The sequence below is a fragment of the Enhydra lutris genome, unplaced genomic scaffold, assembly GCF_002288905.1.
Source record: "Enhydra lutris kenyoni isolate GAN:26980312 unplaced genomic scaffold, ASM228890v2 scaffoldscaffold28, whole genome shotgun sequence".
Taxonomy (NCBI): domain Eukaryota; kingdom Metazoa; phylum Chordata; class Mammalia; order Carnivora; family Mustelidae; genus Enhydra; species Enhydra lutris.
The window spans coordinates 22,027,036-22,052,522 of record NW_019154112.1 but is presented as its reverse complement, the minus strand read 5'-3'; the positions used below and the strand labels follow the sequence as shown (position 1 = coordinate 22,052,522).

The window sequence follows — 25,487 nt, the reverse complement described above, 5'->3', positions numbered from 1 at the left end:
AACAATACTAATAGTTGTTCCAAAGAGCATTCTCTCTTTGTCAATGTGCAACTATTTACATTAATTTGCATGTAATTCACTTTCATATCCATTCACAGGGGTATGAATATTACTTAGTCAAATGGACAATTAATTAATACAATCTTTACATATTCATTCATTAAAATGCACCACACAATTCCTATTTTCTTGGGAGTTCTCACTGAATACATTGGATGTGAGTTTTGAACAGCTGCAGCCTTTTATGCCATCGCTCTTGTCTAGAGGAGCCAGGTGGACAGTCTTTTTTTTTTTTTTCTCTTGCATCGAGTTAAAATTAAAAAATCACTTTCTCTGACATGCTATCTGAAAGGATATCATCTTACCTTACCCAGTGCGAGCTCTAAAATTACGAGATGTTTATTGATCACTGATTATAGGTCAAGTGTATTTATCCTGTAAAGATTAGAATCTCCAGTGAAATTTTAATTTATTTTTTAAACATTTTATTTGAGAAAGAGAGAGCACAAGCTGGGGTGAGGGGAGGTAGAGGGAGAGGGAGAATCAGACTACCCGCTGAGTAGGGAGCCCAAAAGGGACTTGATCCCAGGACCCCAACATCATTTCCTGAGCCCAAGACAGATGCTTCACTGGCTAAGCTACCCAGGCAACACTCCAGTGAAATTTAAAATATATATATATCCAGTGCTAGAAGTCTTAGTTTTTGGATGACAGCGATAACTGGAGGAGAATTTTATTAAGCTTCACTCTGTTAAAAACCTTATAATTTTTAGTGGACATCTATTGTGCATTTATGTTGTAAGCTTTGTGCCTAGTACCTTAATGTTCATTAAAACAATCCAATGAGATAGATACAAGTATCTCAATCTTATACATGTTAAAACTGAAGCAGAGTAATGTTAAATAACTTCACAAGGGTAAAAAGACACTGAAACTGGGATTTGAATAGGGTTTTTTAAAATCCCAAAATGTGTGACCTTTACTTCCATAGCATCTATTATTTTTGAAGAGAAAAATTTCAATACAAGTAGATTGATGATTTAAAAACTAGACTACTTTCTTTCAGAAAACAATATTTTTATATTGCACCAGATTCTTAGCAGTGATTTGGAGAAGTAAATGTCTCATGATCTGAGAAAAGTAAGATAAATTTTGCATAGCCAAGTGGGAGACAAAGATATATTTCTGAATATTAATAAATCTGTTTTTAAAGGGTTATTATACAATATTATCAAACTTTACATGAATGTCAGAATCCAGGAAAAAACTAAAATTAGTAATACATGGGAAAGATGCAAATAGTCCCTCTTTCCACTTCTTTACTCAGTTATTGTGAATATATTCAGTGGTGGCAAGTGAAATATGGTTTTAAATTATTTAGTAAGTTAAGCATGTAGTAATAAGTAGCAGATCTACTTATGTCCATTAAACAAAAATCACTATAAATTACAAATCAGTATGTTTTATAGCAGAGAGTGGACTTTTTATAATTTTAATGTACTTACACCCCAACAGAAAAGTTTTCCTGCAGTCTCTGGGTCAGGTGAAAACACATTTAAAGTGGTCTGCCTTATTATCCAAAAGGCCATTCTATAGTTTTCAGTCTTCATCAAAGACACTTTCAGATACAAACTCTTCCAGGGATTTATATGAGCAAAATGATATAAATAGTGCCAAGGTCTAAGTAGGTACTATGATTTTGAATTCTTTTTCTTAGTTTTCTCTTCCATTTTCAAATAGCCACTATAACAAAAAATTTTTTAAAAGTGTTAGATTTGACCAAGTAAAATATCTAACATGAGAAATGACTGATAGTACTAGGTGTTGGCAAAAATATAAAGCAACTGAGACACACCTGCTAGTAGGAGTAAAAACAGGTACTGCAACAAACATTTTGGAGAACTCTTTGACAGTTACGTGGTAATGACACTCATATGCATACTCTGTGATAGCAATTAGATATGTAACTGACAGAAACTGATACATATGTCTGTCAAAAGGCAAACAAAGAATGTTAATAGAAGCCTTGTTTACAGAAGTCCTGAATTAGAACCAATCAAAATGTCCATGGATAGTAGAGCAAGTAAATAACAATCTAATCAATCATTGGAATGCCATGCAGTAATAAAAATTATGTAACTATAACTACCCACATAACATGAATGAACTTGCAAACATAACAATGAGTGAAAGTCAGACCAAATATAACACATGTATCTTGATTCCATCTAAATAAAGTAAAAAACAGGTAAAATTAGTTGTGGTGTTGCAAGTAAGAATACGGATTCTTTGGTTGCAGGGGCATACTGGTGTAGAGGAAATGTGAATAGAGCTGGGATTTGGGCCATATTCTTTTTCTTGGTGTGGGTTGTAGTTACGGGGGCAAGTATACATTGTCTAGTGATATATTTATGTTTTTGTTCATTTGTACATATTTCTGCATTGTGATACTTGATAAAACATATATTAAAAGCAACAACAAAAACAGAAGCAAAAGCAAAACCCATTAACATCAAAAGATAATTATACTAATTGACCTGTACAAATAAATGCATTGGAAACATCTGCTCTCACTTTGTGGCATGCATTTTTATGCACTTTTTTTAAAGATTGTATTTATTTATTTGACAGAGATAGAGGGAACACAAGCAGGGGAAGGGGGACAGGAGAAGCAGACTTCCCCTGGAGCAGGGAGCCTGATGTGGGTCTCCATCCCAGGACCCTGGGATCATGACCTGAGCCGAAGGCAGCCACTTAATGACTGAGCCACCCAGGCACCCATTTTTATGCACTTTTGATGCAGCTTGAATTTGAGGCTGGTTAGTTGATCAAAGTTTGCCTTTGTTTAATATTTCTAAGGAAATCATTTCAAGAAATGCTTAAGGGAAATCTTCTCAAGAAATCTTATCTATCCCAAGGCCACAATGATGGGAGATTTGTCACTCTTCACTGAAAAAAGTGCTGAGATTTTGATTAGGATTACATTGAATCTCTTTAAGTTTAGAGAAAATTGATATTCTTACAATATTTCTTCTATGAATATGGCTTTATTCCTCCATTTATTTAAGTTGTTTTTTAGTTCTCATGATATTTTTTCTTTTTTTTCAAGATTTTTATTAATTTATTTGTCAGAGAGAAAGAGAGAGAGAGAGAGAGAGAGAAGCAGGCAGAGGGAGGAGCAAGCTCCCTGCTGAGTAACGAACCTGATGTGTGATTCAGTCCCAGGACCCTGATATCATGACCTGGTATCATGACCAACTGAGCCACTAAGGCATCCCTATTTTATAATTTTCTGTGTAGAAGTTGGATGCATCTCTCACTAAATCTTTCCTAGATATTCAATATTTTTATGACATTATGAATGTCATCTTTTTTAATTGCATTTTCTAGTTATGGGTAGTTTATAGAAACAAAATTTTCTCTATATTATACTTTTTATATATTGATTTAGTGTATTTTATATATTACTTCATATCCAAGTGTGATAAATTCATTTAGTAAAATTAATAGTTTATCTGCTGATTCTTCTATACTTTTACTTGCAAAATTATTCCCTCTGTGGATAATAGGTTTTATTGCATCCTTTCTAAACGTTATGTCTTTTATTTCTTTTTATTACTTTATTGTACAAGCTCCAGCACAATGCTGAATTGATATGGCCATTGGGAAGAATCATTTACTTATTCCTGATCTTTGGGGGAAAGCTAATGAGAATTAGCAAATTTTGTCATTGTTGTTGACAGTGTTTTTCAGATTGAGGAAAAGCCCTTCTATTCCTACAGTGCTAAGAATTTATTAGTGGATGCTGAGTTACAACAAATTGTTTTCCTACATTTATTGAAAGATCTTATACATCTTATACATTTTTTCTATTGATATTGTGAATTACATTGAGTGACTTTCTTACATTAAGCAAATTTACATTCCTAAAGAAATCTCCTAATTGGTAGTAATGGAATATTCTTATTACACATATCACTAGATTTGTTTTGCTATTTCATCACAATTTTAAATTTATTTTCAGAAGAGTTCATGAGTTCATGACTTCTTGTCCTTGAAATATCTTTTCCAAGTCTTTAATACCAAGATTTTTATTGGCCTCATAAAAGATTGGGAAATGTTCTCTTTGCTTCAATTTTGAAAAATGTAATTTATACCTTTAATGTTTAGAAAACTTCATCAGTAAAGTTATAGGGATTTGGAGTTTTCTTTTTGGAAAGTTTCTTTTTTCCAATTATAGATTCAATTTTTCAAATTGATATGTTACCTCAGATTTCCCATTTCTTCTTCTGTCAATTGTGATAAACTATATTTTTAGGGAAATTATCTAATTCATCTAAATTTTGAAATTTAATAACATATTTTCTTATATTTTTCTAAGCTTTAATGTACATAATATTTATAATAATGTCACATTTTTAAAATTCTGATTTTAATATTTCTGACTTCTTCCTTTGTTTTTTATTCACCTTGTTATGAAGTTAATCATCTTGACAGTTTTTAACTTTTGGCTTTTGATTCTAGTTCTTGTATATTTATTCCATAATTGATTATTTCAATTCTTTTTTTTTCTACTGTCTTTGGTTTTAGTTTTCTGTTATCCTTTTACCATTTTGAAATGAATATCTACATCATTGAATTTCAGCTATTATTTTCTAATAGATTCACTTACAGCTATTAATATACTTTTGAGCATAACTTTAGCTTATTCATGTCAAGGATTTTAATAGTTTGTTCTTTATTATCAGTTCAAAATATTTTAATTTTTATTTTGTTTTAGCTTATGTCTCATGAGTTATATAGAACTGCATTATCTAAAATTCAAACATCTATAGGTTTTTTCAATTTTTTTATTGTTGAATGTTAGCTTACTTTTACTAAGTTCAAATAAGATATCTATTATAATTTTCATTCTTTGAATTGTGCTGAGACTTACTTTATAGTCCCAAATATGGCAAATTTTGGTTCAAATACAATGCATACTCTAAAATGATGTACGTTCTTCAGTTTTGGGATACAGTGTTCCCGATAGATTGAGGTTGAGATTGAAATTTATAGAAATAATAAGTCAAGTTTGCTATTTAAATGAATCTGAAATGTATTTTGTTGTGTTTATTCTACCAGTTACTTAGAAAGATATTTTATAATGTCCCTCCATGAGTCCCACTTTGGCTGTATTATCATTAGCTTTGTAGATATCTTTGGGGCTATGATATTGCACTTGTTCTATATTCCTGGGGAATTGATACTTTCATTATTAAAAAACTTCCCTACTTATCTCAAGTAATTCTTCTTCCCTTAAAATCTAGTTTGTTCAAAATTAATTTAGCTACATCATTATTCTTTAAACTAGTATTTGAAAGGCAAATCTCCCTACTATTGCATTTTTAGTTTCATTGTTTCTCTTTATTAAAAGTATGCTCCTTATAAGCAGCATATGGTTCAGTTTTTTTTTTTTTATTCCATCTAATAATCCTTGGCTTTTAATTAGAGTTTCAGATACCTTTATACTTAGCGTAATTACTGGTATCTTTGGGTTTAAATCTACTGTCCTACTCTCTCTTTTCTCTTTGTCCCTTCTGTTTAATTTGTTTTCTTGACTTCAACCCTTGAAAAAATATTTTTCTCCTCTTCAGCTTGTTAGTTATATATTCACTTGTTATATATTTATTTATTTATTTATGGAGGGAGAGAGAGGTGGGAGAGGGGCAAAGGGAGAGGGAGAGAGAGACTCTTAAGCAGGCTCCGTGCCAACACAGGGCTCAGTCTCACAATCCTGAGATCATGATCTGAGCCAAAATAAAGAGTCAGAAGCTTAACCACCTTAACCACTCAGGCACCCCTTATTATTCTTTTAGATATTTCCCTGAAGATGACAACTCTGTCATGAGAATACATTTCAATATAAATTTGTATGTTTAATACTTATTAAACACTGTAATATATTTGGAACATTCACCTAACTTCACTTAACCTTGTTTCTTTTTTTCCTGTTGTTATTAAAACATCACAAAACATGATGATAATGAGATGATGATGATATGATGTTTATCATTATTTTATATAGTCAATGATAATTTATTTTTATCCACATACTTATCATTTCCATTATTTTTAATTACTTTTTATGCTTTGTACTACACCTGAGATGATTTTCTTTCTGTCTAACTACCTTTAGTTTTTCCTTTGGTTCAGGAATGTAGTTGATGAATTCTTTCAGCTTTTGTTTGTCTGAAAACAACTCTCTTTCACCTTCATTTATCAAGTATATTTTCACTGAATGTACAATTTTAGATTTTTGCTATTTTCAACATGCTGATGAGAACATTTTATTGTCCTTTAGCTTCTTATTTATTTTCTTTTCAGAATTTATCTGTCAGTGTCATTATAATGCACTGATAATGATGCATTTTTCCCTTGAATTGGGATTTTTCCCTTTGTAACTGGTTTTCAGCGGTTTTGCTATCATATAACTGTGTAGTTTTATATTTCCCCTGGGCTTAGCTTTAGTAGCACTTCTGATATCTGTTGATAGATGTCTTTGGTCTTTTTATTTTTTCTTTTATGGTAAAATATAGTGTACCTAAAGTGGATTTTTTAACTTAAGTGCAGGACTACATTTATTTCCATAATAGCTCATATTAAGTTTCCCCCATTGCTCCACCCTAACAAGAACTTTTGAATCATGGGGAATCCAAAATATTGTCTCTCCCAGCTTTGCACCATCTTTAAGTTTAACAAATATGCCCTTTTATTATATCTTTTAATAATTGCTAAAAATTTTGAAGAATAAGATAATATATTGATTAATTACTAATTTAATCTGAAATGAGATTTCCAAAGATGTGTCCCAGAACTCTACCTTTGGCTTCTAGTTTTTCTTTCTTTTTCTTTAAAGATTTATTTATTTATTTTAGAGAGTAAAAGAAAGAAGAGGCAAAGGGAGAGGAAGAGAGAGAATCCCAAGCAGACTCCCCGCAGAATGGGGAGCCCAATGTGGAGCTCTCATGACCCTGAGATGATGACTTGAGATAAAATCAAGAGTTGGAAACTTAACTGACTGAGCCACCTAGGCACCCCAGCTATTAATTAGTTTTTGAAGTTTAAAAAAGAATTATTAAATAATACATTTTCTTGGCTACTACCTTTTGAAATACTTCACTCTGTTGCTTCTCACATATTGAGAACCCAATTACATGTATTTTAGAATTTGCACCATGAATTACTCATATTCTTTCCTGCATTTTCATTTTTCTCTATTTTTTAGTTCAGATATTTTAATATAAGATTTAGTTTGGGTAGTCCTATTAGATAGCTCTATATAATCTACTGAAATCATTATCATGTTTCCACTTAACACATTTTTAAGTTCTGCAGTTTCCCTTTGAATATTTTCCCAATTTTTTATTAACATTCCACATAATACATAATTGCTTGAACTTATTATTTAAATTCTCTTAAAGTTTCTGAAAACTTTATTCTTTTTTATTATTTTGCTATGGACGTGGGTCACATGGTACTGACTTTTTGTATCCCTGATGATTTTTTTGTTGACTGGGTAACATTTCATATGAAAAGTATAAAAATTATTTGATGTTATATATGATGTTATCTTCTTCTATAGAGAATTTGCTGTTGTTTTGGCAAGCTGTTAGTGTTGGAACAAAAAACTTCTATCCAATCAGTAAATGGAGATATTAGGAGCTAGGTGTCATTCTTTAGGAGAGCTTGTTTCCTTCAGCTTCATCCTTACTAGAGTTTGCTCTTTGGTGTTGTGGCTGAAAGCCAGAGTTGTGTACCTAGTTGGCAGACTCTGAGCTCCAATGTTGCCCTCTGTTCAGTAAGACTACTCAATTTCCTGCTCAGATTCTCATATTATTGGCTACTGCTTTTTCCTCTGTGCTTAACTGGTGCTTGCAAATTGCCAAAAGCTTTGAGAAGAAGAGAAGTGTTAAATTTCAGGTGAACATCTTCCCTCTTTCCTTTCCCTCTTTCCTTTCTTCAGAATACTGTCCCTTCAACTCATTGCAAAGGTAGTGTTCCAAGGTTTTAAACAGATGCCGGTTTATATGTGAGGTTTGGTCTGCAGCATGGTTATCTGCCACTACTAGAAACGGAAACTGTTTTGTAATAGTAAAACTAACGTTTCCTTCAGTATTATAGTTAGTACTTCAGGGGAAAATTGACACTACTTGGATATTTGCCATCCAAGAATATGTGGCTAAAACTGCACAGTTCTCTAGGTATGATGTGGGTCCTTCCCTTTTTACTCTAGTTCTATCCTTGGTTGATCTTATTTACTCAGTTGGCTTTAATTGCTATCTCTATCCTGATTAATCTCAAATATTTACCTATAACTGAAGTAGATCTCATGAAATATAGACCCATATATCCAAATGCAAAATGGATATTGACAGTGAAATGGTTCACAGATGTTTCCAGCTCACATATGAGAAAGGGAATTCTTCATCTTTTACCTCTACTTCCAAATGAATCCACCTTATTTTCCTTTATTTCATAGTCCAGTGAGCAACATGATTTTGTCCCTACATCCAAGCAAAATACTGTTTATCTTCCTGTTTTTCTAACTCCCTTATCCTATCTAATCCCTCACCAAGGCCTTATATTTCAAACTCGTTATTATTTTTTGACTTTATTAATTTTCCTCCATTCTTTCATTGCCAACTTGTTTCCATAGAATTCTAAAACAGTCTCAAATTTGGTCCCCTGTTTCTAGTTTAAGGGCATGTATAATTTCTACATTCTCTCTAAGTCTTTTAAGAAAGGTGGGATCTGGTTACCACCTTCCTTAAAATCCTTCAGTGATTCTCCATAATCTGCAGGATAATGCCCAAATGCTTTAACATGATTTATATACATTTTCATAATCCATGAGTTGAATGTGAAGTAAAGATGAAAAACTAGAAGATAAAAACATTATAGTTAGAAATTCTAATACGAAAAGCAAAAGAGAGCCAAGAACTAGAGTTTTAACTTTGGGAACTGGTCTCCTAGAAATGAGAATGAGACTTGTGAAAGTAAGTAATAACAAAGTCTAAAGAATATGGGAGAAAAAGACAAGAGTATTTAAGATATATATATATATATATGATGTACAAGGAAAATATTTCTACAAACAAGACCCAAAAGATAAGTTCACTGTAGGCATTAAGATAAACAGAAGTCAAACATCCAGGAAAGGAAAAGTCACTTGTGTGTTAAGTAGTATGAAGGGACTGAAGACAAGGTCTGACTCTATGTCTCTGAACTGCTCTGATGATGAGGTAGAGATCCAGATGCCTGCACTGGGGAGAGGAACTTTTAGTGATTTATCTGTAAAAAATAATGAGACCTGGATAACTATAAAGTTGATATATCCCCCCAAAGAAATTCCACTGAAGTCAAGTTACAGCTACCCAATATAGTCATTAATAAAACTACAGATGCTAAGATCATGTTGTCTTCCACCCTCCTAACCTTCGTATAGGTCAGCCATAAAGGCTTAGCAATACCTATTAGTAGCAGCATGGTTTTGGTCTCTGGAAGCTCCCATACAAAGTATTGGTGTCAGTTTGTGGTTCAGCCTCTCCCTGAAAGCAAACATACCATTCTCAGACAGCCAAAAAGTCAAATCTAGTTTCCCACTTTTCTCACTGTATTTTTACCTCTTTGAAGAATTTCCTTTGGATTTAATTCCTATAAATTATTATCTCCTTTGTCTTTCTATTTTATAACATTCTTCTGTGTACAGTTCCTCCCTGCACATTTGTGTTTGTGATGATACTGTCTAAATCTCTTCCCAATTTATAAACTGTGGTTTCTTAATTATGCCCCCACACTACCTCCCTGGTATCAACACCACAGTGACATCATTAGTCTCCATGAGAATTCCCCTGCCTGCATTAGCATAAAAAACAGGTACCAGTGAGAACATATTTGTCAAATTATAGACTTCTATATTTTCTTGAGGAAACAAAAACAGAGATGTATTTTAAATATATTGTTATATTTTCATTTATAGTCATGGTTTTTTGTTTGTTTGTTTTGTTTGCTTTCTGTTAATATTAAATATCCTTTTGGGTGGCACATTTCACACATACTGCCTCTTGGCGGTGTCCCCTCTGTCAGACTTGCAGAAAAAGAAGTGGCACATTTGCTTACTGTTCTTTTGAGCACAGACAGAGAGATTTGTAGACAATGTTGCCAAGGTGTGGAGGTGGAGAATGGGAGGATGAGCCAGGTATATTGGCCTACTGGGCCAGGAAGAGAAAAAGGCAAAACTAACAGTAGGAAGATGGACCAATACCAGAGTTGTGAAATGCACTAAAGGTGAAAAAAAGGAAAATGCCTCAGGATTTCATGCAATTTGTTTTACCCTTTTAGGGCTAGACTAGAAATCAACTTTCTTGCTTCTTAAATTTATACTCTTTAATGATTCTAGATGCCCCATTCCATGACCTACTTTCACGATAGATTTCTTGCAGAAGTTAAATATAGACTATCTTCCATGTGTATTCAATTCCTTTTATTGTTGTTGTTTCCATTTAGAAAAATGGTTTTATTTCAGCTAACTCGTTTATTTATATGTAGTTTAAAAGATGTGGGCCATTGTATCCTGTCTTAGAAATTGTTTTTGGTCTAGAAAATCCTAATTGAAACAAATATATTTATATCTACATTATAATGAATTTTGCAGATCAGGAGCAAAGCATTTGACTGCGTGAAGAATTTTGTAGATAATTTAATGTTTAAAATAACCTTAAAGAACAGGGTAAGCAGTTTCTAAGGCTTTCACTGACACTTTGTGGCAAAGGGTGGAACTACACTATTTTTTTTTAAAGTTTTCTGACATGTTTAACCATCTTATACATATGTAATATAATCAAAGAATTACCATCTTATATACCCATATACATATGTGTAAATAAACAACCAATAAATTAACAATATTTCATTAAGATATATCTAAATTATAATATTACAACATATTAATAATACTTTGGTTTTACAAATAATAAAAAATGTATATAGAATCATGTGATTGTCATCTTAAAACTGCCATTAATACATTAGAAGTATAATATTTGTGAATAATTGCATTTCACTATTTTGCTATTCATTTAAAAAACCTATGAAATGTATAATTAAGATTGTCCCCTGGCATTTTCAATCTGTGTTTAAGATTTTTGAGGCACATAGGTGGCTCAGTTGGTTAAGCATCTGACTTTTGGTCAGCTCTGGTCTTGATCGCAGGATCTCAGAGTCGTGAGTTCAAGACCCACATTAAAAAAAAAGAGATTTTTGAGGTACATCATTATGATTCAAAAATTTATTTTCCATTTTATGATCCTTTTATCATGAAATTTTTAAAATTATGGTAAAATATACATGACTTAAAATTTACCATTTTAACCATTTTATCGTTCAGTGGCGTTGAGTATATTCACATTGTGCAACCATCACCATCATCTCCAGAACTTTTCTGTCCTACAAAACTGAAACTCTCTTCCCCTTAAAAATAACACCTTATTTTCCCCTCTTCCCAGCTTCTGGCAACTACCGTTCTACTCTGTCTCAATGAATTTGATTACTTTAAGTACTTCACATTAAGTGGAATCATGCAATTACTAGCCTTTGTGTATGACTTAATTCGGTTAGCATAATGTTTATACCTTATTTTAACATTACAAAAATTAAATAGATTTGAAAATGCTTAAAATGAAATTGCTATATGTCACACAGATCTTTTCAAGGTGCTCAGTGACACGCTAATTAATATCACACCTGGTCACCTCTTAATACCAATACTTTTAGTATCCAGAGTTAGGAAACAGCCAATTTATGTTGGATTAAGACCCCCAATTTGTAGTACTTTGTTACAGGAGCCCTAGAAACAAATACAGGTAAAATGTAAGAAAAAATGGATAAGGTTTATTCCTTGAGTTCCAGAAAAGAATTAAGAAGCCATGAAAATTACACAAAAGCAGATATCAACTTAACATGAACAAGAACTTCCTATAGCTAAAACCACCACAAAAAAAAACTCAAGGGCTCTAGCAAGTTGTGATCTCCTCACTATTAACAAAATATATATATTCAAATGGAATGGATCAGGAATGTTGCAGAGATGATTTATACATCAGATGTCAATTTAGACTGAATGATCTCCAACTCCCAAATTCTATGGACCTATGGTGAAGGGCTGTCAAACAGTGACATGACAACTTCCTTTTCAACTTCTATTTCAGAGATATGTTAAGATGGTTGATTCCATAGTTTGGCTATGGTGAATAATGCTATAATAAACACAGGGTTGTGTATATCTTTTTGAGTTAGTATTTTCATTTTATGTGGGTAAACACCCAATAGTGGAATTTCATTAGATCATATGATATTTCTATTTTTAGTTTTTTGAGGAACCTCCGTAATTTTTAAAATTGTGGCTTTTAATATTGTACCAAATTATATTTCACCAACAGTGCATGAGAGTTCCTTTTTCTCTGCATCCTTGCCAATACTGGTTTAATATTTGTTTCTTGTTTTCTTGGGTTTTTTTTTTCTGGCTTTTTTATTTTTTCTTTAATTCCACTTAGTTAATTTACAGTGTTATATTAGTTTCAAGTGTGCAATATAGTGATTTAACATTTCCATACATCACCTGGTGCTCATCACAAGTTCATTCCTAGTCTCCATCATCTATTTCACCTATGCCTCCACCCACTCCCCTCCGTTCTCTATAATTAAGAGTCTGCTTCTTGATTTGTCTCTGTCCTTTTTTATCCCCTTTGCTCATTTGTTTTGTTTCTTGAATTCCACAGGTAAGTGAAATCACATGGTATCTGTCTTACTCTGGCTGACTTATTTCACTTAGCATTACATACTCTAGTTCCAGCCACGTCATTGCAAATGGCACGATTTCATTCTTTTCATGGCTGAATAATATTTCACTGTATATATGTACCACATCTCCTTTATTCATTTGTCAATTAGTGTACACTTGGGCTGCTGCTGTAGTTTGGCTGTTGTAAAAAATGATGATCCTATAAACATAGGGTGCGTGTATTCCTTTGAATTAGTGTTTTTGTATTCTTGGGTAAATACCCAGTAGTGTGATTGCTGGATAATAGGGTATTTTTATTTTTAACTTTTTATGGAGCACTAGGGTGGCTTAGTCAGTTGAGTGTCTGCCTTTGGCTCAGGTCATGATTTCAGGGTCTTGGGATCGAACCCCACATCACGCTGTCTGCTTCACAGAGCATCTGCTTCTTCCTCTGTCAGCCACTCCCCCTGCTTATGTGCTCTCTCCTCCTCTCTCTCTCACTCTCTCTCTGTCAAATAAATAAAATATCAAACAAAAATTTTTTGAGGAAAATCTATATGATTTTCCACAGTGGCTACACCAGTTTTCATTCACAGCAACAGTGGGAATGTGTGAGTAATCCTTTTCTCCACATTCTCTCCAATACCTGTTTCTTTTGTTGATTTTAGCCATTCTGACAGATGTGAGGTAACATCTCATTGTGATTTTGATTTGTATTCCCTGAAGGTAAATGATGAACATCTTTTCATGTGTCTGTTCGCCATCTGTATGTCTTCTTTGGAGAAATGCCTGTTCATGTCCATTTATTAATTGGATTATTTGGTTTTGAGTTTTATAAGTTCTTTACAAATTTGGGATACTAACCCTTTGTTAGACATTCATTTGCATATATCTTCTCCTATTCTGTAAGTTGCCTTTTAGTTTTCTTGATTGTTTCCTTCACTTTGTATAAACTTTTGATTTTGATATAGTCCCAATAGTTTATTTTTGCTTTTGTTTCCCTTGCTTCAGGAGACATACCTAGAAAAAAGTTGCTATAGTCGATGTCAAAAGAAGTTACTGCGTATGTTCCCTTTGAGGACTTTTATGTCAGAATTTTGATAAGGATTGCATTAAATGTGTAGATTGCTTTGGGTAGACATTTTAACAATATTTGCTCTTCCAGTCCGTGAAAGGTCTTTCCATTTCTTTGTGTTGTCTTACAGTTTTTTCATCAGTGTTTTATAGTTTTCAGAGTACAGATCTTTTACCTCTTTGGTTAGGTTTATTCCTCAGTATCTTATTATTTTGTGTGCAATTTTAAATGAAATTATCTTCTTAATTTTTCTTTCAGCTGTTTCATTATGAGTGTATAGAAATGCAACAGATTTCTGTACATTGATTTTGTATCCTGCAACTTACTGAGTTTGTTTATTAGTTCTTACAATTTTTTAGTGGTGTCTTTGTTTTCTATATATAGCATCATGTCATCTGCAAGTAGTGAAAGTTTTACTTATTCCTTGCTGATCTGGATACCTTATATTTATTTTTGTTGTGTTATTAGTGAGGCTAGGACTTTCAGTACAATGTTGAATAAGATTTATGAGAGTGAACATCCTTGTCTTGTTGTGGCCGTACAGGAAAGGCTCTCAGGTTTTCCCCATTGAGGATGATGTTAACTGTGGGTTTTTCATATATGGCCTTTATTATGTTGAGGTATGTTACCTCTAAACCTATTTTGTGGAGGGTTTTTATCATGGGTGGATGTTGTACTCTGTCAAAAGGTCTTTCCAAATCTACTGAAATGATAATATGGTTCTTATCCTTTCTCTTATTGATGTGGTATGTCATGTTGATTGATTTGCGAATATTGAACCACCCTTGCATCCCAGGAACAAATCCCACTTGATCATGGGGAATGATTTTTTTTTTAATGTATTGCTGATTCAGTTTGCTAGTGTTTTATTAATGATATTTGCATCTATGTTTATCAGGGATACTGGCTGGTAGTTCTGTTTATTAGTGGTCTTTCTCTGGTTTTGGTATCAGAATAATGCTGACCTCATAGAATGAATTTGGAAGTTTTCCTTTCTTTTCTATTTTTTGGGATAACTTGAGAAGAATAGTTATTGACTCTTCTATAAATGCTTGATAGAATTTGCCTGTAAAACCATCTGGTCCTGTACTTTAGTTTGTTGGAAATTTTTTGATTACTGATTTAATTTCTTTGCTAGTAATTGATCTGTTCAAATTTTCTACTTCTTCCTGTTTTGCTTTTGGTAGTTTATATGTTTCTAGGAATTTATCCATTTCTTTTCCTTGTCCAATTTGTCAGTATATAGTTTTTCATAATATTCTCTTATAATTATGTTTCTGTGGTGTTGTTTGCTATTTCTCTTCTCTCATTTGTGATTTTATTTATTTGAGTTCTCTCCCTTTTTTTCCTCAATAGGTTTGGGTAGAGGTTTATCAGTTTTATTGTTTTTTTCAAAGAACCAGCTCCTGATTTCATTAATCTGTCCTATTTTTTTCAAAGTTTATATATCATTTATTTCTGCTCTAATCTTTATTATTTTTTTTTCCTTCTGAAGGTTTTATGTTTTTTGTTATTCTTTTTCTAGCTCCTTTAGATGTAAGGTTATGTTGTTTAGTTGAGATTTTTCTTGCTTCTTGAGGTAGGGCTGTATTGCTATAAACTTCATATTTAGAAACAATTTTGCTGCATCCCAAAGGTTTTGGACCATTGTGTTTTCATTTTCATTTGTTTCCATGTACTTTTTTATTTCTTTTATTTCCTGGTTGACTCATTCATTGTTTAATAGCATGTTATTTAACGTCCATCTATTTGTGGTCTTTTCAGATTTTTTTCTTGTGATTGATTTTTAGTTTTATAGCATTGTGGTCAGAAAAGATAAATGGTATTACTTCAGTCTTTTTTAATTTATTGAGGCTTGTTTTGTGGACTACTATGTGATCTATTTTGGAGAATGTTACATGTGCTCTTGAAGAGAATGTGTATTCTGCTGTTTTAGGATGGAATGTTCTGAATATATCTGTTGTATCCATTTAGTCTAGTTACTCAAAGCCATTGTTTTCTTGTTGATCCTCTGTTTAGATGACTTGTCTTTTGATGTAAGTGGGGTGTTAAAGTCCCTTACTATTACTGTATTATTACCGGTTAGATCCTTTGTGTTTATTATTAACTGTGTAATGTATTTGGGTGCTCTTATGTTGGGTACATGAATATTCCCAATTGTTATATCTTCTTATTGTATTATCCCCTTTATTATTACATAGTGTCCTTTGTCTCTTATTACAATGTTTATTTTAAAGTCTATTTTGTCTGATAAAAGTATTGCTACTCTGACTTTTTTTATAACCATTTGCATGATAGATATTTCTCCATCCTCTCACTTTCTTTTTTTAAGATTTTATTGACTTATTTGAGAGAGATGATAGCAATAGAGAGAGCACAAGTGGGGAGGAGAGGGACAAGCAGGTCCCCCACTGAAGAGGAAGCCCAACAAGGGGCTCAGTACCAGGATCCTGGGATCATGACCTAAGCCAAAGGCAGAAGCTTAACCATCTGAGCCACCCAGGCATCCCCATCCATCCTTTTACTTTCAAACTGCAGGTGTCTTTAGGTCTGAAATGAGTCTCTTATAGGCAGCATATAGATGAGTCTTGTTTTTTTATCCATTTTGTCACCTCAATGCTTTTTGATTGAAGCTTTAGTCCATTTATAGTTAAAGTAATTATTGATAGATATGTACTGTCTTTTTATTACTTGTTTTGTAGTTATTTCTGAAGATTTTCTCTGATTCTTTTTTATCTTTCTCTCTTTCATGGTTTGTTGATTTTCTTCAGTGATACAATTGGATTTCTTTCTCTCTATTCTCTGTATGTTTATTAGTGGTTTTTGATATGGATTACCATTAAGTTTGTAAAAAACCTCTTCAGCATATAGCAGTCTATACTAAGTTGATAGTCTTTTAAGTTTGAACACATTCTTACTCCTGTCCTCTTCACATTTTAGGTATATACTGTTATGTTTTACATTCTTTTATTTTGTGAGTTCTTTGATTTTTTTATAGAAATATTCATTTTTACTGATTTTGTGTTCATGTTTCCTACCTTTATACTATCACTCTTGTTCTCTTCCTTACCCTAAAAGAGTACCCTTTAATATTTATTACAGGGCTGGTTTGTTGTCATGAACTCCTTTAATTTTTGTTTGTCTGGAAAACTCTTTATTTTTCCTTCCATTCTGGCTGATAACCTTGGTGGATAGACTATTCTTGGCTGCATATCTTTTCCCATTCAGTACTTATAATAGATCATGCTATTCCCCTCTGGCTTAGATAGTTTCTGCTGAAAATTTTTTGCTAGCTTTATGAGATTTTTATTATAAGTTACCTCTTTTAAGTTTTTTTCTTTATTACTCTATTTTGCCAATTTAGTTACAGTATATCTTGGATGGATCAGTTTTTATTGACTTTGATGGAAGTTCTCTGTGCCTTCTGAATCTGGATATCTGTTCCTTTCCCAGATTTGGGAAATTTTCAGCAATTATTTCTTCAAATAAATTATCTGCCCCTTTTCTCTCTCCTTCTTCTTCTGGGACTCCTGTAATCTGAATGTTATTATATTTGATGGAGTCATCAAGTTCTCAGAGTCTATTCTCATTTTGCAAAAATCTTTTTTTTTCTCTCCCTTTTGTTCATCTTGAGTACTTTCCATTACTCTATCTTCTAGGTCATTGATTCATTCTTCTACCTCTTCCAGCCAATGTTCATTCCATCAAGCATGTTTCTCATTTTGTTTATTGAGCCTTTTCTCTCTGCTATGTTATTTCTTTTCTGTGTTAAAGATCTCACTCATGTCTTCTACTCTTTCTCAAGTCCAGGGAGTATCCTTGTGATCATTACTTTAAATTCTCTATCAGATATGTTACTTATATCTGTTTTTGCTTAGATCTCCTGTGGTGGCCTTATCCTATTCTTTCTTTTGGAATAACTTCCTCTGTCTTCTTCATTTTGTCTAAATCACTATGCTTTTTTCTATGTGTTAAGAAAGTCAGCTACATCTCCTATTCTTGAAGGTAATGGCCTTATGAAAAAGAGGTTGTGTAGTGCCTTGGTGTATAGTGTCCCATGTTCTCCAGGGCCTGGTGCTTCCAGGAGTGTCTCCACATGTGCTGTGTGTGCTCTGTTATTTCGTCCTTGTTGCTTTGTCCTTCAGGTCAGCCATCACCAGAGGCTTTCATTGCCCATTGTGGGCAGTGTTTGGTCCCTGGCTGGAATGTAACATATTTTAACTAGGTGTGGTCTTGTCTGTTTATGAAATAAGTTCTGTCACTGTGGCTTCAAGAAGTGAGACTCTCCAAAACTCCTACATTGGGAAACACAGTGTGAGCAAGGGATTGGGTCACTTTTTCTGGGGGTGGGTGAGGCACTGTGCTGAGACTGAGAAGAGCATGATTGGGAGGGGCAGCTCCACTGATGTGGGTCTTGATGTAAGCAAGTTAGGTAGCCAGTGTGGACACTGTGCTATTTCCCATAGGTAGCCATGTGCTTATGCTAAAGGATGGGGGAGGGAAATGGCATTGTCCAATTCCTTTGTTCCTGGAAGAGTCTCTTCTTGAATGCTGCCTTTTTGGAACATGCTCTGAGGTGAATGAATAATCTCCCCACTGTGTGCCCCAAGTACACTTCAGATATCTGTTTCCATGCTTTATGGCTTCAGGCTATTTGCCCTTCCTTTTCTCTAAGAGCAGCCCCAGTGTCCTTCAGGCTCTGTTCCAGTAAAGCCCACTGAATATAAAATTCCAGGCTTTAAGCCCTGCTGTTTGGAAGAACTCACAAAATCCAGCCCCTCTTGCTTTCCAACATAATTGCTATGGAGATTTGTTTTCCCTGTGTACTCCCTTGCGTGCTAGTCTATCTCTAGCTCTTCTTTCTTACGTGATAGGTTTGCAACTGTGGCTACCTCCCCACCACATTGACCATGATCTCTTTCTCTCACAAATTTCATCTCTGCATTTCCTACTCTCTTTTTGTGGCCTCTTCTCTACCTTTAATTGTGGAGTCAGTTCTCCAGTCTTCAAGTCAATTTCTGGGGTATCTAGGATGATTTGATAGTTATCTAATTGTATTTGTGGGATGAGGTGAGCCTAGGGTCCTCCTATTCCACTGCCATCTTCCAATCTCTTTCTCTCTCTCTCTCTCTCTCTTTTTTTTTATTTTAGCCATTCTAACAGGTATGAGATGATATCTCATTGTGTTTTTTATTTGTATTTCCCTTTTTCTTAATTTTATTTGTGTGTGTGTGTGTGTGTGTGTGTTCCAAAATTCATTGTTTGTGTACCACACCCAGTACTCCATGCAATACATGTCCTCCTTAACACCCAACACCAGGCTTACCTCTCCACCTACTCCCCTACCCCCCAAAACCCTCAGTTTGTTTCTCAGAGTCCACAGTCTCTCATGGTTTGTCTCCCCTTCTGATTTTCCCCAACTCACTTCTCCTCCCCATCTCCCAATGTCCTCCATGTTATTCCTTATGCTCCATAAGTAAGTGAAACCATATGATGATTGACTCTCTCTGCTTGACTTATTTCATTCAGCATAATCTCTTCCAATCCCATCTGTGATGATAACAAAAGTTGGGTATTCATCCTTTCTCATGGAGGCATAATACTCCATTCTATATATGGACCATATCTTCTTTATCCATTCATCAGTTGAAGGGTGTCTTGGCTCTTTCCACAGTTTGGCGACTGTAGCCATTGCTGCTATGAACATTGGGGTACAGATGACCCTTCTTTTCACTACATCTGTATCTTTGGGGTAAATACCCAGTAGTGCAATTGCAATAGGATAGCTCTGTTTTTAATTTCTTAAGGAATCTCCACACTGTTTTCCAAAGTGGCTGCACCAACTTCCATTCCTACCAACAGTGTAAGAGGGTTCCCCTTTCTTCACATCCTCTCCAACACTTGCTGTTTACTGTCTTGTTGATTTTGGCCATTCTAACTGGTGTAAGGTGGTATCTCAATATGGTTTTGATTTGAATCTCCCTGATGGCTAATGATGATGAACATTTTTTCATGTGTCTATTAGCCATTTGTATGTCTTCTTTGGAGAAGTGTCTGTTCATGTCTCCTGCCCATTTTTTAACATGATTATCTGTTTTGTGTGTGTTGAATTTGAGGAATTCTTCACAGATCTTGGATATCAGCCTGTATTTCCTTGACAATTAGTGATGTTGAGCATATTTTCACATGTCTGTTGGTCATCTGTATACCTTCTTTGGAAAAATGACTATTGAGGGCCTCTGCCTATTTTTAAATCAGAATGTTTGTTGTTTTGGGGTTGAGTTGTATAAGTTCTTTATATATTTTGGATATTAACCCCTTATCAGATGTAACAGATGGAAGGAGTAAATCATTGAAATAAAAGGCAGAGCCTAACAAGTTCACTCAATGATACTGTAATAGTAATATAACAAGACAGATGGTATAGCCACATTTGTGGTGAACATAGCGTGATGTATAAACTTGACAAATCACTAAATGGTATACCTGAAAATAATGTAACATTGTGTGTCAACTATACTAAAAAAAAAAAAAAGATATATTAGGATGGCATAGCACAATGGATAAGATTTAAATCTAAGCTCTAGCACTTACAAACTATTTGTCCTTAGGTAGTTTCCTTAATCTCTCTAGCCTCAGTTTCACAACTGTTAAACAAGAATAGTAATAGCAATCACTTAAAATGTAATGAGAATTTAACTATTTAATAATTCACACTGTTTAGAACAGGGCATGATACATAGTAAATAATAAATAGTATAATAGTATAATAAATAGTAAATAGTATAGAAATGTTTCCTAAAAATATACTTCTCATATTGGCTAGTCATAATGCATTAACACTGTCTTTCCATCATTGTCTCTCTTCCAAAATATGGGGAATTGAGAGTCAATCTAGAACTGCTTGTATTTTTTAAGTCATATTTTCTTTCCTAAATCCAAAATTGTATCATTTGGACCATTTGTTGACTAAATATCAGTGGTGCAATGCTTATATTAATTTTCTCATAACAAGCCGTGGTAATGTGTTAGTCAACTGCTAGTATACCTGTGTGTGTGTGTGTGTGTGTGTGTGTGTGTGTGTGTGTCTTCAAGTGCTTCTGGGAAGTAAATCATTCATCAGTATCACTTTCAAATAATAAAGACTATGGTTTACCCTAACAAAGTTCATCTGAGTTTTTGGGTACTAATGTACTGGAATTAGAGAAAGATGTGAAGTTTTCAAAATTAAATCCTCAGGAATTCAGAGATTTTATTAAGTTAGCATCTGTTGGTGACAAAGATAATTTCAGTTTCTTCAGCTTATGAAACTTTTATAAAGTGGACATAATTGTCAAAAAGAAATCTACTTAATGACATAAATTTAACAAAATGTGCTTTTATTTCTCCACTCTGTAAGGTTGCTAATCACTGCATCATTTGGGTGCATAGGTGACAGCTCTGACAGGTTGATGGTACCCAAGGCAAATTCACAGTTATTGCCAGTGAAGCAACCCATCAATAGATGTGGGTAGCAGTGTTTACACCTATATAATTCTTGAGGCAGTGATTATGTAACCTTTGGATACACCACACAGAGGAAGACAGAGAATTGAGGAACTGGTTGTTCTTTCCATAAAGAGCAATTGAATAAGATAGAACAGCTTTTAAAAATGAGGATAAACTGAGAGGCAATGAAGAAGACTTGACTCTGAAAGTATTTAAAAATGTGTCTGTTTGAGGTGATGTTTAGAGGTCATCAAGAGTAATAGAGAGGATAGGGATTGCATTAAATGTGTAGATTGCTTTAGGTAGCATAGACATTTTCACAATATTTGTTCTTCCAATTCGGGAGCATGGAACATTTTTCCATTTCTTTGTGTCTTCCTCAATTTCTTTCATGAGTACTTTATAGTTTTCTGAGTATAGATTCTTAGCCTCTTTGGTTAGGTTTATTCCTAGGTATCTTATAGTTTTGGGTGCAATTGTAAATGGGATAAACTCCTTAATTTCTCTTTCTTCTGTCTTGGTGTAGAGAAATGCAACTGATTTCTGGGCATTGATTTTATATCCTGACACTTTACTGAATTCTTGTACAAGTTCTAGCAGTTTTGGAGTGGAGTCTTTTGGGTTTTCCACATATAGTATCATATCATCTGCGAAGAGCGATAGTTTGACTTCTTTGCCAATTTAGATGCCTTTAATTTCCTTTTGTTGTCTGATTGCTGAGGCTAGGACTTCTAGTAATATGTTGAACAGTGGTGATAATGGACATCCCTGCCGTGTTCCTGACTTTAGCGGAAAAGCTTTCAGTTTTTCTCCATTGAGAATGATATTTGTGGTGGATTTTTCATAGATGGCTTTGATAATATTGAGGTATGTGGCCTCTATCCCTACACTTTGAAGAGTTTTGATCAGGAAGGGATGCTGTACTTTGTCAAATGCTTTTTCAGCATCTATGGAGAGTATCATATGGTTCTTGTTCTTTCTTTTATTAATGTATTGTATCTAATTGATTGATTTGCAGATGTTGAACCAACCTTGCAGCCCTGGAATAAATCCCACTTGGTCGTGGTGAATAATCCTTTTAATGTACTGTTGAATCCTATTGGCTAGTATTCTGGTGAGAATTTTCGCATCTGTGTTCATAAAGGTTTTGGTCTGTAATTCTCTTTTTTGATGGGATCCTTGTCTGGTTTGGGGATCAAGGTGATGCTGGGTTGGTGGGAATGCAAGCTGGTGCAACCACTCTGGAAAACAGCTTGGAGGTTCCTCAAAATGTTGAAAATAGAACTACTCTACGACCCAGCAATTGCACTACTGGGTATTTACCCTAAAGATACAAACGTAGTGATCCGAAGGGGCACGTGCACCCGAATTTTTATAGCAGCAATGTCTACAATAGCCAAACTATGGAAAGAACCTAGATGTCCATCAACAGATGAATGGATAAAGAAGATGTGGTATATATACACAATGGAATACTATGCAGCCATCAAAAGAAATGAAATCTTTCCATTTGCGACTACGTGGATGGAACTAGAGGGTATCATGCTTAGCGAAATAAGTCAATCGGAGAAAGACAACTATCATATGATCTTCCTGATATGAGGAAGTGGAGATGCAACACGGGGGGTAAGGGGGTAGGAGAAGAATGAATGAAACAAGATGGGATTGGGAGGGAGACAAACCATAAGTGACTCTTAATCTCACAAAACAAACTGAGGGTTGCTGGAGGGAGGGGGTTTGGGAGGGGGGGTGGGGTTATGGACATTGGGGAGGGTATGTGCTATGGTGAGTGCTGTGAAGTGTGTAAACCTGGCGACTCACAGACCTGTGCCCTTGGGGATAAAAATACATTATATGTTTATAAAAAATTTAAAAAAAATTTAAAAAAAAGAGTAATAGGAAAGAGGATTGAGTCTCTAGAGTTTATGTGTGCTTTGTTCTAACTAGTTCACCCCCCCCAACAAAAATATAACCCTTACTTGGTGTTTAATCCCAGTTATAGCTGTAGTTCTGTGTTTTATGAGCCATTTGTCCCTAGCCAAGCTCCACAAATTCCCTGTGTCTCAATTACTGCATGTATAAAATGATGGTAACAATGTCTTCCCTTGGAATTATCAAGATTAAATGACTTAAGGATATGAACCATATAGACCAGTGTTTGCCAATAATAGGAGCTGAAAAAATGTTGGATTTTATCTTTTAAACCTCTTCATCAGTTAAAAGATCCAAATGCAGAGTTTGGGACAGATGGGGTAAACATCGTGGTTGAGGCAAATATTGCAGTTCATTGAAAATAGCTGGCTCCTAATTCATCTCACTTCAGTAAATATTTCTTATGTCTCTACTACAAGCTGAGCACTGAGGGAATAGAAAAAAGAATCAAAGATCGTTCTTAAACTTCTGGGAATCACAATTCAAAATCAAGTAGAAATGAATGCAGTATTATGATCCATTGAGAAATGTCTTGTAAGGTAAATGAACTGATGTTAAGCATGGATTCGACATTCACACAGACTGATTCAATGAAAACAGTATAGTCTTACATCATCTTCCTTTTTCAACAGTTATTTGTGCTCTTTACAGGATCAGTACCTATTTTCTTTGTATAGTTACTGTCTTGGTCTATTTGGGCTGCTATAACAGAATACCATACACTAGGTGGCTTTTAAGCCACATAAATTTAATTCTTACAACTCTGGAATCTGAGAAGTCAAAGATTGAGAATGTGGCAGATTCAGTGTCTGGTGAGGGTCAATTTCCTGGTTCATAGCCAACAGTTTTTTCACTTTGTCCTCAAGAGGTGGGAGAATCAGAGGATGTCTCTGAAGTCCCTTTTATAAGGACACTAATCCATTTTTTTTAAGATTTTATTTTTTATTTTATTTTATTTATTTGACAGAGAGAGAGAGATCACAAGTATGCAGAGAGGCAGGCAGAGAGAGAGGGGGAAGCAGGCTCCCTGCTGAGCAGAGAACCTGATATGGGGCTTGATCCCATGCCCCTGAGATAATGACCTGAGCTGAAGGCAGAGGCTTAACCCACTGAGCCACTCAGGTACCCCACTAATCCCATTCTTGAGGGCTCTACCATGATGAACTATTCACCTCCAAAAACCCACCTCTTAATACCATCATCCAGGGTGTTAGGATTTCAACATATGAATTTTGTGAGTATATGAATATTTAGTCCTTAATAGTAACTATTCTTTTTCCCCCCCAAATTAGTTTGTGTGGCAGTGTGGAAGAACCACCACATGAGGACGGTAACCAACTACTTCATAGTCAACCTTTCTCTGGCTGATGTGCTCGTGACAATTACCTGCCTCCCAGCCACATTGGTGGTAGACATCACTGAGACCTGGTTCTTTGGACAGTCCCTCTGTAAAGTTATTCCATATTTACAGGTAATTGTTTTTCACACTTCTTTTTATCCAAACACAGAAGTTACTGAAAAAGTATTTTCTATTAAATATTGAAAAGTATTTTCACTTGTAATCATCTTTTAGGTTAACTAGTGAGCTAAGAGACAAATACACTTGCTTACAGAATTAGCAAAGTTGAGAAAAGTAATACTTGATATTTTGGGGTAAATAAGTTAAGTTCTGGGTAAAAAAAGATAAAGCAACAGAATCCTCAAGTCATTACATGCTGAACAACCCTTTTATTTCTTTGATGTCTAATTTTTCCATTGTAAAATGAGGAAATTGAACAAATTAATGATTAGGGCTCTTCTCATTCAAATAAGCAAGTTCTGTCTATTTTTATAAGTGGTTTTGTTTCACACTGAGAAATTAAAGCCATGTGATCAAAGCAAATACAGTAAACAGATTTTAGTGTTGGTTCTGAATTATACTACCAGGTTTGGAATCTCTGTTCTGCTTTATTGAATGTATGCCATCAAGATAAATACATAAGTTCTTTGTGATTCAATTATTAGAGAAGGATAATAATGAATTGTACCATAAAAAAATTGAGAACAAATACTTTCAGAGAATAATTTTGTGATGGATATTCTGATAGCTCTAAAAATTTTTGAAAGTGAAATGTTTTCAAACTAGTGAACATAATCACATCCCTCAAAGAGATGGATTCTCTTTAGCAACTG

The 25,487-nt window shown here is 34.2% G+C and overlaps 1 protein-coding gene across 1 annotated transcript in view; it reads left to right on the top strand.

Annotated features, from left to right (window-relative positions):
• LOC111152380 (hypocretin receptor 2) overlaps positions 1-25,487 on the top strand; it is a 108,164-nt gene that overhangs the window by 44,600 nt on the left and 38,077 nt on the right. Inside the window, exon 2 of the mRNA XM_022510908.1 lies at positions 24,608-24,786. Coding sequence (XP_022366616.1) covers positions 24,608-24,786 — 179 coding nt within the window. The remainder of the gene's footprint in view (positions 1-24,607; positions 24,787-25,487) is intronic.